This window comes from Lepidochelys kempii, chromosome 5 (genome assembly GCF_965140285.1).
Source record: "Lepidochelys kempii isolate rLepKem1 chromosome 5, rLepKem1.hap1, whole genome shotgun sequence".
NCBI lineage: Eukaryota > Metazoa > Chordata > Testudines > Cheloniidae > Lepidochelys > Lepidochelys kempii.
This window is the reverse complement of record NC_136384.1, coordinates 1,895,029-1,910,004: the sequence shown is the minus strand read 5'-3', so window position 1 is coordinate 1,910,004 and position 14,976 is coordinate 1,895,029. Positions and strand designations below refer to the sequence as shown.

Sequence of the window (14,976 nt, the reverse complement as noted above, 5' to 3'; positions counted from 1 at the left end):
GGTTTCCGCTCCCTCTGCTTTCGGAGGGGCTGCCAGCAGCTGCTGGTGGCGGTTTCCCTTTTACGTTGTTGCTTTTGCTCTTTGCTCTTAGCAATATTTCCATGCTGGTGGGAATGGCCTAAAGAAAACCTTCTTGGAGAAGAGCCCAGACCTGCAGTCACTCCGCTATGCGCTGTCCCTCTACACTCAGACCACGGACACTCTCATCAAAACCTTTGTCCAGACACAGACAGCTCAGGGTAAGGCTCTCTTTTGTCATCAGGTGGGTTGACTAAAGCTCTCCAGTGTGATGTTAATTGCCATGGCTTGCACTACTGGTTTGCAGCGTCTTTGGCAGTCACACTCCTGGAAACATGACAGTTTCAGAGCTTCTATTTGCTGGGGTTTTCCTGCTCAATATTTACATCTTGAAGGAACAGAAATATGTGCAAATTTAACTCTTGGAGGTTTTCTTGCCTGACGCTAATTTCACAGCCAAGCTCCTGGCATGAATGTTGGTAAGTGATTGGGGGGAAGTGATTTGGAGTTATTGTACAGGGAATTGTACTGTTTTTGGAGGAAAAAGAAAAGGAGTACTTGTGGCACCTTAGAGACTAACCAATTTATTTGAGCATGAGCTTTCGTGAGCTGTAGCTCAGGAAAGCTCATGCTCAAATAAATTGGTTAGTCTCTAAGGTGCCACAAGTCCTCCTGTTCTTTTTGTCTAGATTATTACGTATCTTCATTGCTGGAGGGAAAGACGCAGCAGTAGGACAAGTTATTTACTACGCTGCTGTGATGGCCCCCGAGAGTTCTGTGGAAGCCAGGGTAACACTGCCACATTGGCCCCCAATACTAATGTGGCTAATGATTTGTTGCTGTGGATCTCACAGCTGTTCAGAAGCAGTGGTCTCCTCGTTTCTGCACAGAATAGTATCAGTCCATAGCCAGAGGACGTTCATTGGCCACCTGTGTGGTTTTGTGATTCTTGCTCATCCCTGGAGAAGCACATGAAAACCAACGTAACTAAGCCTAGGCTAAGATAATATCTTAAGGTTATAACCTAAGATTTCAGGTTATACCCTGATTTAAATGCAGTCTGTGGGGTGGGACCTCTCATTCCAATGTTGCTGTTAAAAGAAAGTGACAGCTAAAGCCGTGAGAGTCAGACCTGCCTGGGATCTCCATACAGTCATAGAATCATAGAATCATAGAATATCAGGGTTGGAAGGGACCCCAGAAGGTCATCTAGTCCAACCCCCTGCTCAAAGCAGGACCAATTCCCAGTTAAATCATCCCAGCCAGGGCTTTGTCAAGCCTGACCTTAAAAACCTCTAAGGAAGGAGATTCTACCACCTCCCTAGGTAACGCATTCCAGTGTTTCACCACCCTCTTAGTGAAAAAGTTTTTCCTAATATCCAATCTAAACCTCCCCCACTGCAACTTGAGACCATTACTCCTCGTTCTGTCATCTGCTACCATTGAGAACAGTCTAGAGCCATCCTCTTTGGAACCCCCTTTCAGGTAGTTGAAAGCAGCTATCAAATCCCCCCTCATTCTTCTCTTCTGCAGGCTAAACAATCCCAGCTCCCTCAGCCTCTCCTCATAACTCATGTGTTCCAGTCCCCTAATCATTTTTGTTGCCCTTCGCTGGACTCTCTCCAATTTATCCACATCCTTCTTGAAGTGTGGGGCCCAAAACTGGACACAGTACTCCAGATGAGGCCTCACCAATGTCGAATAGAGGGGAACGATCACGTCCCTCGATCTGCTCGCTATGCCCCTACTTATACATCCCAAAATGCCATTGGCCTTCTTGGCAACAAGGGCACAATGCTGACTCATATCCAGCTTCTCGTCCACTGTCACCCCTAGGTCCTTTTCTGCAGAACTGCTGCCTAGCCATTCGGTCCCTAGTCTGTAGCTGTGCATTGGGTTCTTCCGTCCTAAGTGCAGGACCCTGCACTTATCCTTATTGAACCTCATCAGATTCCTTTTGGCCCAATCCTCCAATTTGTCTAGGTCCTTCTGTATCCTATCCCTCCCCTCCAGCGTATCTACCACTCCTCCCAGTTTAGTATCATCCGCAAATTTGCTGAGAGTGCAATCCACACCATCCTCCAGATCATTTATGAAGATATTGAATAAAACCGGCCCCAGGACCGACCCCTGGGGCACTCCACTTGATACTGGCTGCCAACTAGACATGGAGCCATTGATCACTACCCGTTGAGCCCGACAATTTAGCCAGCTTTCTACCCACCTTATGGTGCATTCATCCAGCCCATACTTCCTTAACTTGCTGACAAGAATACTATGGGAGACCGTGTCAAAAGCTTTGCTAAAGTCAAGAAACAATACATCCACTGCTTTCCCTTCATCCACAGAACCAGTAATCTCATCATAAAAGGCGATTAGATTAGTCAGGCATGACCTTCCCTTGGTGAATCCATGCTGGCTGTTCCTGATCACTTTCCTCTCATGCAAGTGCTTCAGGATTGATTCTTTGAGGACCTGCTCCATGATTTTTCCAGGGACTGAGGTGAGGCTGACTGGCCTGTAGTTCCCAGGATCTTCCTTCTTCCCTTTTTTAAAGATTGGCACTACATTAGCCTTTTTCCAGTCATCCGGGACTTCCCCGGTTCGCCACGAGTTTTCAAAGATAATGGCCAGTGGCTCTGCAATCACAGCCGCCAATTCCTTCAGCACTCTCGGATGCAACTCGTCCGGCCCCATGGACTTGTGCACGTCCAGCTTTTCTAAATAGTCCCTAACCGCCTCTATCCCACGCTGCAAGCTGTCCCAAAGCACAAACAATGCAAGAAACTCTGGGGGGGTCCCTTGCAGTCTCACCGCTAATAGTCCAGTCCTCCCTGCATGCACCAGTCCTCCAGCAGCCTGGGGTCCCCCAAATCATAACATCTGTGCTCTCATGCTGCCCTGACTCTGCCAGCGCGACTCTGCTACCAAGTGTGGGACTGGAATGGAGAAGTGGAAGAAGCTCTTCTAAAACATCTTGTTCGCTGCTGTATGGAAGGGGCTAGTCAAAATCTGAATTTTAGAGTATCTGCCTCTCTCTGCTTGGAGAAGTTGATGGCAAAGAGGCAGAAACAAGAATCCTTTTAAAGTCAAATAAAGTGTCCTTCAGGCAGCGTTCTGTGGGACTGAAACGCACAAACTTACAACAAACACCCTTTCTTTTGAGATCTAGAACAGTGACTCTCAACCATTCCAGACTACTGTATCCCTTTCAGGAGTCTGATTTGCCTTGCGTACCCTCAAGTTTCACCTCACTTAAAGACTACTTGCTTACAAAATCAGACATAAAAATAGAAAAGTGTCACAGCCCACTATTCATGAAAAATTGCTGACTTTCTCATTTTACCATATAATTACAAAATAAATCAATTGGAATATAAATATTGTACTTACATTTCCATGTATCGCATAGAGAGCAGTCTAACCAAGTCATTGTATGGTTTCAGAGTAGCCACCGTGTTAGTCTGTATTCACACAAAATGAATGCATCTGATAAAGTGAGCTGTAGCTCACGAAAGCTTATGCTCAAATAAATTGGTTAGTCTCTAAGGTGCCACAAGTCCTCCTTTTCTTTTTGCAAATACAGACTAACACGGCTGCTACTCTGAAATTAGTCTCTAAGGTGCCACAAGTACTCCAAGTCATTGTATGAAATTTTAGTTTGTACTGACTTCGCTAGTGTTTTTTTACGTAGCCTGTTGTAAAACTAGACCAATATCTAGATGATTTGATGTACCCCGGGAAGGCCTCTCCATACTCCCAGGGATACACGTACCCCGGATGAGAACCACTGATCTAGAAACACAATGCATGTAAATGTTTCAAAGTTACCTAAAGGATCATGCTACTATCATCAACAAGGAAAACACTCCTGAAGCTTTCAGAGTAACAGCCGTGTTAGTCTGTATTCGCAAAAAGAAAAGGAGGACTTGTGGCACCTTAGAGACTAACCAATTTATTTCAGCATGAGCTTTCGTGAGCTACAGCTCACTTCCACGGATGCATACCGTGGAAACTGCAGCAGACTTTATATACACACAGAGACCACGAAACAATACCTCCTCCCACCCCACTCTCCTACTGGTAATAGCTTATCTAAAGTGATCATCAAGTTGGGCCATTTCCAGCACAAATCCAGGTTTTCTCACCCTCCACCCCCCCCCCCCCCCCCACACACACACAAACTCACTCTCCTGCTGGTAATAGCCCATCCAAAGTGACAACTCTCTACACAATGTGCATGATAATCAAGGTGGGCCATTTCCTGCACAAATCCAGGTTCCCTCACCCCCCTCCAAAAACCACACACACAAACTCACTCTCCTGCTGGTAATAGCTCATCCAAAGTGACCACTCTCCCTACAATGTGCATGGTAATCAAGGTGGGCCATGTCCAGCACAAATCCAGGCTTTCTCACCCCCCCACCCCCTGAAGCTGTATCTTTGCAAAGCAACGTTGACATCTGGTGGCCAGACAGAGTAAGCACAAGATGCCTTCCACGATGAACTCCAGTGAACAAAATCCTCCAGATGCTGGAGTGAGGGAAATGAGAAGGGACCCATCTTGTTATTAGGTACCCATACTTATGGTAGAGTCAGTTTTGTGGCTCTGTCAGAGCAAAGCACTTCCCAGTCCAACAAGATGTATAACGTAGCTGCAAGTTTTGGCTGGACATATTCCTGGAGGTTTCCTCACATGACATAATGTTTAATCCCTGGAGACTCCCGGACAATCCTGGAGGGTTTTCAACCCTAAAAATGAACCAAGCTCCTAAATCCTTCTGATTTTGCATTTTGTCTACTTTAGCATAGCTTTTCACTACTGATGCCCTCATCCGTGCCACATGAAAGCAGTAGACTTAACTAGGTCTTATGCCCTGCACATTGTCTGGATATTCCAGGCTGTGGGATAACGTTCCGCATGGTCATACCACACTCAGTTATGCTGACCTGCAATGTTCTGGCTGCACTGATGTGGTGTTAATACAAGAGGAAAGGGACATTCAACTAAACGGAAAAGTGGCAAATTCAAAACTGATGTAAGAAAATACTATTTCACACAGTGCAGTTTTAGCCTGTGGAATTCGCTGCCACAAGATATTGAGGCCATGTGTGTAACAGGATTGAAAAAAAGATTAGATATTTGTGTAGATAACAAAAATGTCCAGAGCGGTTACAGGAAATATTGTTTTGAAAGGGGCTTGAGAGGGATATAAACCACCAGCTTCAGAACACAAGCTAAATGCACTACGGAGGGGGGTTAGGAGGAAACTTTCTCTCAGTGAAGTTATCCCATAACTGGTGGCTGTGAGGTCACTTCTCTGAAGCACTGTTGGAGATGGGACTCTGGACTAGGTGGAGCACTGGGCTAATTCAGTCTGGCAGTCCCCATATTGCTGTATACTGTACCCTAGAGAGTTCTCCAGGTGGGGAGCCCTTGAGGACTTTGGGGGAGGGTTTGAACCAGGCCTTCTGGTGACCGATTTTTCGTAGCAGCATTGAAGAAGCTGTGAACTGAGTCCTCTTTGGCTACAGTTCAGTTCCGGGCCCTGTGCTGGGATTGGACCTTGCAAACATATCTGAATAGCCCCCGACTATAGAATGATTTGGAGAACTTGGGCATGCATCTGGGGGGCAGGGGGAACAGCACCGGTGTTTAGGGCTGATTCCTGCTTTACAGAGTTCTCTCCAGCTGGGGTTTCCTCTCACGTTCTTCAGGCCTCCCATAGGCTTGTAGTAGGGAATGGCTGAAAAAAGTCAGTGCTGTGCTCCTGTAACTCTGTGAGTGAGGCGTCTGCTGCCCCTGCTGCACCACCGAACGGCCGTGCATGGCAGCCGCTGAGGCACTCCAGCCCCCTCTGACTGCAAGGGCTTCGAGAGCACAAAGCTATCAGACTTCCAAGCTAGAACGTTTGAGGATCAGAGCTCTCAGTGTACTTCTCCCAGCAGCAAGATTCATGCCCTCGCAATGCTAACCCAAACGGACTCCCTGGCTTGTACAAACAGCATCGCTTTCCAACCCTGTGTTGGTGCAGCAGAGCGAAGGGTATATTAGTCTATTAAGAGCGAGAATATTTGACTTCCTTGAGTTGTATTTGTCTAAGTGTCACCGCTGACTGGATTGTAATTCACACTCTTTTCTCTTTGTCCTGCCTGCTCCTTGCCTTTTGAATTCATGACTCAGTGCATGATGGGAAAGGTATTAGGTTTACCGCTAATGAGGACGTTCTTCCTGATAAGGGTATGTTCAAGACTAATGCTGTTACCATAACAACATTAGCCAGCTGCAAACTTCCCTTGCTTTTGGAAACCCGTTCCAGAGACCTGCCTCCCTGTAGCTCCCCCTAGAACCTAACCCCTTGTGGACTGCTTCCACCCTACAGAGAGCAGCGCCGCGGACTGTGTGACTGACTGCTTGAGCTTGAGATTAATTCACGGGAATGTGCATTCTGTTCTGACAATAAAGGGTTAATAAACAGTCTTTGCCAGATGCTACAGGCTGTCCTTACCCTCTGCTATGCCCGACCTATGGCTGTGTGGTCACTACTAGATGTGCACGCTCACGCTGCTGAGGCAGGTTCTTCATGGTACGGGGTAATGTGTCATACATACGCGAGGGTAGGGCTCAGCGGAAGTATTTGACTTCGAGGGGGAGCTAGAAGTCCTGCCACTCACTCGAATCTTGCTGGGTTTCAGCTCTCCAATTTTTGTACGTTGCCCAAAGCTTTTGGGTTTTGTTTTTTAAGTGAAAACGTATCTGTAACGTGTTGCACTTGTGATCTCAGTGTACAGCCCTCACTCTCACATATCACAAATCTAGCAAGATTTCCATGCCCAAGTTTTAATTGTCACCACCACCAAGAAATTAGTAAATGGTGTAGAATGTTTATGCCTATTTGCCATCTACAGATATTCCCAGCCCTCTGTGTATAAGAGCACTTCAGATAAGAAAGCAGGATCTTCTTATAAAAAGCAACAGAGTTAAGATAGACAAGCCCCAAACTGAATCAGCTTTAAAATTAATGGGCCAGATTCTGCTCTCACCAGTGTAAGTCAGGGAGTGGCTCCTTCAGAGTCTGTCAGGTTACACTGGGGTAAATGCAATGCAGATCAGGCCCAACGTAATTTTGGTAAAACACGGTGCATGCTCCCCAAAACAAGGGCCATAACATTGAAAAATGCCAGCTTCGTTACTGGATAGCTTGCAGCACAGCTCCGTGCCTTGGGTTTCTTCCAAAGCAGAGTCATGCATGTCACTCAGTTCCTGTACTCTGAACATTCTCTCGGTTTTTGTGGGCAGGAAGGGCATTGAAATATACAAAGTCCCTGAAGTGCCTGGAGGGCAGTTATCTTTGTGGTTTTTCTATATATGTAGAGAGAGAAGCCAGGTTACTGGCATTTTTATCGATATGCCAGTAACCTGGCTACTCATCAGAACAATGCTGGAAGAGAGTGAAGGAGCAATACATGCCAACAAACCAAGGCAGGGGCTAAAATTAGACACCCCCCCCCAGCCTTGATAGAGTGTTCACATTCTGTTCCTTCCTCTCTGTACTTAGTCATTTTCTACTAGTGCACGGTCTGCTGATCGGGAGAAGATACATTCAAGAAAACCCACTCAGCCTGTTCATATCTTAAACGAGTGTTTAGTGCTCCCAGGGCATGATAAATAAATTAGAGCCTTCAGGTGCACTCCCCAAAAAATCGGTTACGGTTCAAGATGCATGAACGTATGTCAAGGTGCCTTGGTCCCTGTGCACTCACTGCCTGGGCCGTGCCGTACGCACGTCAGGAAATGGCCTACATTTGTTTACATCCTCCTCTTTTAAAATGACTGGGCGATTGCTGCCTACAGAATACCCTTCAGACATGTGAATTCAGTCATACATTAGAGCAGTGTTTCTCAACCCTTTTGTGCTGGTGACCCCCTTTGGACTTAAAAAAATGGTGACCCCCCCTCCCTTAAGCTTGGGGGCTCGGACTTCAGCCCGGTTCAGGGCTGAAACATGTAAATTAGCTTAGTGGGGCCCCAGGCAAGTTGCCCTGCTTCCCACCCCTAACACCAGCCCTGCTTGCAACCCCCCATAATCCCTCTTGCAACCCCCCTGGGGGTTGTGACCCCCAGGTTGAGAAACACTGCGTTAGAGCATTGAACCAAATTTTTTTTTCAGTGCTCTCTTTCAAATTTTGTCCTGAATTTCACTCAAACACAACATAGCATGAGAATTTTAAAGCTCATTTGACCTCTGTCCCTTCCCCGGGCCTGTTCTATTAAAACATGCTACCTTTTCCTTTATGAAACTACTCACTGGCTAACTGAAAAAGTAGAGTTTCCAAGCAGCTTGTGAACTCTTAACTTTCCTCATAGTCTTATATGGCTCATAATGGTCTGAAGGGACTCCTCTCTTCCTTGGGGGATGGAGGCAGTGGGAATCATAGCTTTTATCCAGTGTGGAGGTACAGAACGCTGTTTGGAAGACTGGACATGTACTTTGGCTCAGAGCAAATTTAGTATTAATCCTATGTCCTTATCCCTTGTTTCCAAACCTTCCCCCCTCTGTTTTCACTAGTTCTGTTTGCATGGAGGGAAAATGGTGCTTGACCCGGGTCACAGGAATGCCTGCATGTGTGCAGTATCTTAGTAGGAACTCATGAGCAGATGCTCTCTGTTGGGATCCATTGTAGGTTTTCAAGGCACTTCAAAAACCATGCTTTAATCCTTCGTAGTGTGAAATCTTTGCAGTATAATTACTTTTATAATCTGTTCCCAAAAGTTGTAATGTATATGGTGTGTGTTTGGCCTACAAATGTGATGTTGGATCGACCTTTGAATTAACATCAAACTAGAAGGGTCTGCAAGGAAGCTGGTTAGATGGGGTAACTTACTGCAAATGGGGTATTGCCTTGCTGAGCGCATAAGCCGAAGCTGGGTGCCAATAAACTAATCTTTCGGTGTTTGTCAATCTCTGCATCAGGTTCTGGTGTGGATGATCCCGTGGGTGAAGTGTCCATACAGATCGACCTGTATACGCACCCAGGAACTGGTGAACACAAGGTCACAGTGAAAGGTATAGTAAAGCAGGAAGCTTTGTATATAGCCGCTCAAGCATTGCGGGTGCTAACCTCTGCCCAGCAGGAATGAACTGGTACTAGTGGACTGCAGTGCCCGTGCTGTAGGCTGGCATAGATCAGTGTATCTGATTTTGTCCAGTCTGTGGGTAGAATTAACAATTGTACTAAACGAAGAACAAAACTGGGCTCCCATCTGGCCTAGCCAGAGAAACAGCATCATGATGGCAGTGGTGTCCAAGCTCACCCAGTCACCTGGTGATCCACAGTTCTCTCCTTTTTGAAAGTAATTTTGTGGAACACACTCAAGTCAAATACATGGCTCTCATCAGGCCTGCAGATATCCCACCATACTGTGGTGCTGTGCACAGCAAGGCATAAAATAACATTCGTTAAGGAACCATTCCATTCACTGAGCCACCAGAGAGCAAAGTCTGTCCACGTTCAGGACTAAGCCAAAAATCCCTGATGACCAAATGGGCTACCTCTTCCTCCTCCCTCTCCATGGCTCCTTCTTAGCCCCGGCCTACATGGGCGGGGGTGGTATTGACCTAAGATACGTAAGTTCAGCTACAGTATTCGCGTAGCTGAAGTCGGCGTATTTTAGGTCGACTTACCTGGCTGTGAGGACGGCGGCGAGTCGACCGCTGCCGCTCCCCCGTCGACTCCACTTCCGCCTCTCGTGAGCTGGAGTTCTGGAGTTGATGGGGAGTGTGTTTGGGGATCGATTTATCGCGTCTAGACGAGACACGATAAATTGATTCTCAATAGATCGATCACTACCTGCCGATTCGGGTTACTTTCTCGTGAGCCGATGTTTGCTGCCTTTAATTTGTTTTCTTTATTTCTTCAAATGTACAAAAGTCTCTCTAAGGCCCCCATTCCACAGAGTAAAACCCACACTGTAACAGTGGGGTTCCCTACACATAAATGTCCACCATCTCTCCGCACAAAGGCCTGGGGGAAAAGGTGAGTTTTACAGTGTGTCTAGAGAGCTAACAGATTTGGCCTCTGGTGGCTGGGTCTGGAGGAAGATCTCTAAGGCTGAGAACCCGTCGCAGAGAAAACCTTGCCAGAAGCTGCAGCTCATGTGGCTTGCCGCTAGCCATAGTATCAGAGCACTTTCTTTTCCCCGAGTGACGACTCAAACTCATCCCACATAGGACTCCGTGTTACACCAATTAGAGAAGTGACGGTAAGAAGGGAATAGTCTTGTTTATAAAAATCAAGAGACCCAAGTGTGTCTGCTCTCCCCAGCTAAATTCAAGGAGATAGACACTTCAGTGGGAGGCTTGCCCACATTTGGAATGGCAATGGGGAGCTGCAGATCAGCATTAAGGTGCACTGTCAGAGCTGTGTGCCTCAAACTGGCTGGCTGCCTGCCTTCTGCCGATTGCAACTATTACCAGCCTCTTGCTTTCCTGAGTACGGAATTCCCTCCACAGAACTTTAAATCATGAATAAAAACCATGTAATTTGTTCAGTAAAATAATATATCCCAGCCCCATGTGAGTTCAGGACTGATCTCTTTCAGAGCAGAGCCTCTGAACTGTGAAATAAGATCAGCTGGGAAGCCTTTAACCAGAGGAGTTGTTTTGTGTGATCTTTGTGGATAGCTCAGCATTAAAATCTGCCTAGAGCAGTTTGAACAGATGAACCTTTCTACAGAGGAGCCTCTGATTTTCTCTCTCTTGTCTAGTTGTGGCAGCCAATGACCTGAAATGGCAAACATCCGGCATGTTCCGCCCGTTTGTTGAAGTCACTATGATTGGACCTCATCAAAGTGACAAGAAAAGAAAGTTCACAACCAAATCAAAGAGCAACAACTGGGCACCCAAATACAACGAAACCTTTCACTTGTGAGTATGAAAGAGAGGCTGAGGGTCTGCCTTGGGAAGCACGTGCAGAGCACAGATCACGTCGCTGCTACGTGCAATAGAATGACCTGTTGGTGTCAGTAAGGTAACCGGAAGCAGCAGGTGCGTCTTAGGTCCAGTATTTTGGCATGAGGAACCAATTCATCATGACAGTGCTGAACGGCGGCTGCTGCTGGAACACTGATTTCAGGGACAGATGTGTACAGTTCATGACTCATGTAAAGAGCATCTGTCCGTTACCTTCAGACATGCGTATTGTGTGTGTTGCTGCACATCAGCCTGCTTTATGAGGATCCCTTATTTTAATGAGTCATCGCTTTTGTTGGTAGAGTTAAGGCTGAAATTTCCTCATGTGATAGCAAAAGTCTTCCCATTAGTTTCCATCTTTACTAGCCACATGGGAGAAGCAGCCCTCTAAACCTGTTCCAAGGATACCATCTTCTCCCATGGCTAGAAATGCAGCAGTTCTAAACACTGAATATTGAACTTCTCAACTGGCATTTCATTAATACAAAGCGCCCTGCCCTCTGAAGGTCTTACAAACGGAGCAGTAGACTAGTCCTCATTCAACTCCGTAGCCCGAATGAGAGAGGTTAAATATCACTTGCAAAAGATTTTGGAAAAAAATGGAGCTTGTCACTTTTTTGCTGCTTTGATTGTAAGGAAGGCTGGAAAAGGGTTTTTCCAAAATGTGGCGAAGAGGATTCTGCCCTTTTTTTAACCTTAAAAATATGAGGAAGGTTAAATCTCTGGTTTTGCTGGGGGGGCTTGCTGCGGGGGAGTCTTTGGGATATCTATTCTAAGCTCTCACCATCACTGAACAGGGGCCTCCTCTCTCCAAAATGTCAAGTTGTGAGAGTCTCAACAAAAACAATGGTTTAAAAGAGTCTGACTAAAAATCCCTTCTCTCCGTAGCTCAAATTTTGCTCTCTTGACTCTTGTGACATCATCATTTTACTAGTTCTCCAGTTATCATAGAGTACTCCACGCTAAACAGGACCTGAATTTCTAATATGAAAAACAAGCAAAAAGGTGAAAAATGGAAGTCAGGTTGTCTTAATCCCTCATAAAGAAACAAAGAATGGCCCCTTTTGTTTTCTTCGTAAAACACCTTTACGGTGTTCTGCTTTGATGAAGATTTTCTTTGGAAGTGAAGTTTCTATGGCAGGCTCAGAGCCCTAAAATGTGCCCAGGGTGATGGCACATTCCTGTTGTGACAGCTCTGGGAGTTGTTCCCCATGTAATTGCCATGACTCTCACTAAATAAATGTGTCTGTATAACATTTTTAACAGGATTCCCTTGTTGCAAGGGGATCTAAGGAGACAGTGTGCTTCCTGCTTTAATTTGAGTAATTTGTGCCTGTCATTTTCAGCATATTGGGGAATGAAGACGGCCCAGATGCCTATGAGCTCCAAGTCTGTGTGAAAGATTACTGCTTTGCTCGGGAAGATCGGGTCCTGGGGATAGCTGTGATGCAGCTCAGAGATATAGCGGACAAAGGAAGCTGTGCTTGCTGGTGCCCACTAGGGCGTAGGATTCACATGGACGAGACGGGGCTCACGGTCCTGAGGATTCTTTCTCAACGAACCAATGATGAAGTGGCCAGAGAGTTTGTAAAGTTGAAATCTGAGTCCCGCTCCACGGAAGAAGGCACCTGAACTGAGCTCTGAACATTCCCCCTCTCGTTTTCCTTGTGCCAATATGTGCAAGTGTTCAACCATTTTCTTTTCTTAATTACAAAAAGTTTTTCAGTTAGTCTGTGTTCGCTCCAATAGTGCACGGGGCGTGCAGGAAACAAGTCCACCAATCTGATGTGAATTATTTATTTTTAGTGGCTGGGTAAGGCATCCTAGAGAACGAGACACACACTTTTTAGTTCAGATGCAAATTGTGCTTTGTACAAAATGGTTGTCCGTCTGGGCTGGGCACGCTGGGTGGTGTGGAGATGGAGCGCTGTGATTTGATCCTCTGGAATTGGCAGACATGAAATGTCTTCAGAATCAAACCATGAAAGAAACCACTCAAATGTGCTGGGAGGAGAACGCTGCTTTTGGCTGCTGGGAAAGCGCGGTTGTGCCCCTTACTGCCAAAGGAGGTTCTTGTGTCGAGAGTGCCAGTACATTCCCACGTGACACGCGGGCACCTCAGCATCAACTTCAGAAACGCGGCTTGTTTTTTAGACGCTGCAGCTAGAGTGAACTCTGACCAAGATGGTGCTGTCATGAGCAGAGTCAGCACAAGCCAGTCAAGAGCCCGGGTGCCCAAGCCTGTGCCCAAGCCTTTGCCCAACTGAGAGCTGCAGAGACAGCTAACCAGGAGCAGACCACCGCTGAGCACGCTGTCACTAGTTGGTGCAGCCGAATCGCTGTGAACTGAGGGCTCTTGCAGGCTGCTAGATTCCACGAGCCATACTCTGAGCACCTCTGTCCCATGGAGCAAGCACTGTGGTGATGACACATTCAATGGCTGCTCTGTTGTGTTTAACTTCAGCACTGTACTATTATTAGGTTTTTGACATGTAGCAAACGCGGGGGGTGGATTTGAGTTGGTGGTTCAATATTTACAAGATTTCAACTGCATTTATTTCCATGGAGTAGCTGAGGATTCCTTGCTATGTACCCTGATGCAATGGCCTGTCTGGGGCAGATACAGCATGTGCTCATCAGAAAGAACTCTGTCCATTTACACAGGCTGGGTGGGGAGGGATCTCTCTTGATCATGAGCTTGCTGTTGGCCATGCAGAGGATGGTTTGCATAAGTATGACTGTCCGTCATTCTGTGAATTCATGTCACCATGGGAAATATTTTTGCACTAGATAAAAGGCGTGTCCAATTTGTTTCTTGTAAAAGGAGAAGTCCTGAGCAAAGATGATTACTGCATTGCCTTTTAACATATTTCTTAGGTTGGGAGACAAAGATTAGGGTTTGTACTTGAGACTTCTTTTCATTCCTGTTTGCAGCCAAGTGAGCACTGTTACACTCTGAAAACGGAAGGTGGAACAAGCCAGTCCTGGCACATAATGTACTGTAACACTGTCAATAAAGTCAAGGACTGCATATTGGGTGATTTCTTTTGTATTTTATTTTCTATTTTTCTCGGACATTTGTACAGCTGTATGATATGAATCTTGTACTTCACAGGCCTGCTTGTAGAGTTCTCAGAGACTGCATATCTGCTTTGTTATTGTCTATAGATGTACTATAATAATGATCTTCAAAACTCCAAGCTATTGTTATGATTTTTAATCATTGTCTGTGCCATTGTTTTAGGAAATGATAGTACAGTCTTTAATAAATTATCGTTTAGCAGCGGTCACTTCTATGCTTTTTGCCTATGACTCAGCCTGTTCAAAACTCATAGTCTCTTTGGTGCTGCAAGTTCTCCACAAGGATATGAACTGTAATTGGTAAATCCTGAGCAAGGTGGAGAGATGCTCAGGACTGAAGGGGATAGGAGAGGCTGTATGAGATTTTTCCTCTGTTTATGATGTTTGAAACACAATTCAGTTGAGTGCTCCGTGTTGTTTCACTTGTGTTATACAATGTGGGTGTCCTCACAGAGACCACTTACCTGATTTGTATCCCCTGGCTGCTTTACTCGCCTGTCTGTTCTCTGGAACCTTGAAGGACCAGATCAGTGTAGCTACTGTGACTGTATCAGGCAATGGGATCTGGCCTGCTGGAGGTTGAATTTTCCCAGCTATCTAAGGCTCTCTATGCCGTGCTGGCAAGCTGTGATGTGCATTCATTTGTTTTCCATCTGTTTTCCCTCTGGAGTAATAGCTGCACACACCGTGTAGAGGGCCAACTATTCAAAATAAAAATGGAGGAGAAAGCTGCCCCCCGGGCCTGATTGATCCTTCTGTTAGGCAGCCTCAGTGGAATCACCTTAACCGCTTCCAGATTTACCAGAACAAAGCCCAGACAATGAAAGTCAGCACTCATCACTGTGCTGAGAGAAGGGAGAAGCATTCGAGTGATTTGCAAACTCGTCTTCAGTTACTCTGTGAG

At 46.1% G+C, this 14,976-nt stretch overlaps 1 protein-coding gene across 9 annotated transcripts in view; it reads left to right on the top strand.

The window, feature by feature from the left end:
- UNC13B (unc-13 homolog B) overlaps nucleotides 1–14,271 on the top strand; it is a 390,473-nt gene extending 376,202 nt beyond the window's left edge. For 6 of the 9 annotated variants that reach the window (XM_073343304.2, XM_073343298.2, XM_073343303.2 and 3 more), the window contains 5 exons: nucleotides 92–239; nucleotides 6,203–6,259; nucleotides 8,994–9,086; nucleotides 10,787–10,946; nucleotides 12,338–14,271. In XM_073343304.2, coding sequence (XP_073199405.1) covers nucleotides 92–239; nucleotides 6,203–6,259; nucleotides 8,994–9,086; nucleotides 10,787–10,946; nucleotides 12,338–12,623 — 744 coding nt within the window. In that variant the 3' untranslated portion in view covers nucleotides 12,624–14,271. The remainder of the gene's footprint in view (nucleotides 1–91; nucleotides 240–6,202; nucleotides 6,260–8,993; nucleotides 9,087–10,786; nucleotides 10,947–12,337) is intronic. The other 3 variants (XM_073343305.2, XM_073343307.2, XM_073343299.2) reach the window with 1 other exon arrangement.
- The last annotated feature ends 705 nt before the right edge of the window (nucleotides 14,272–14,976 follow it).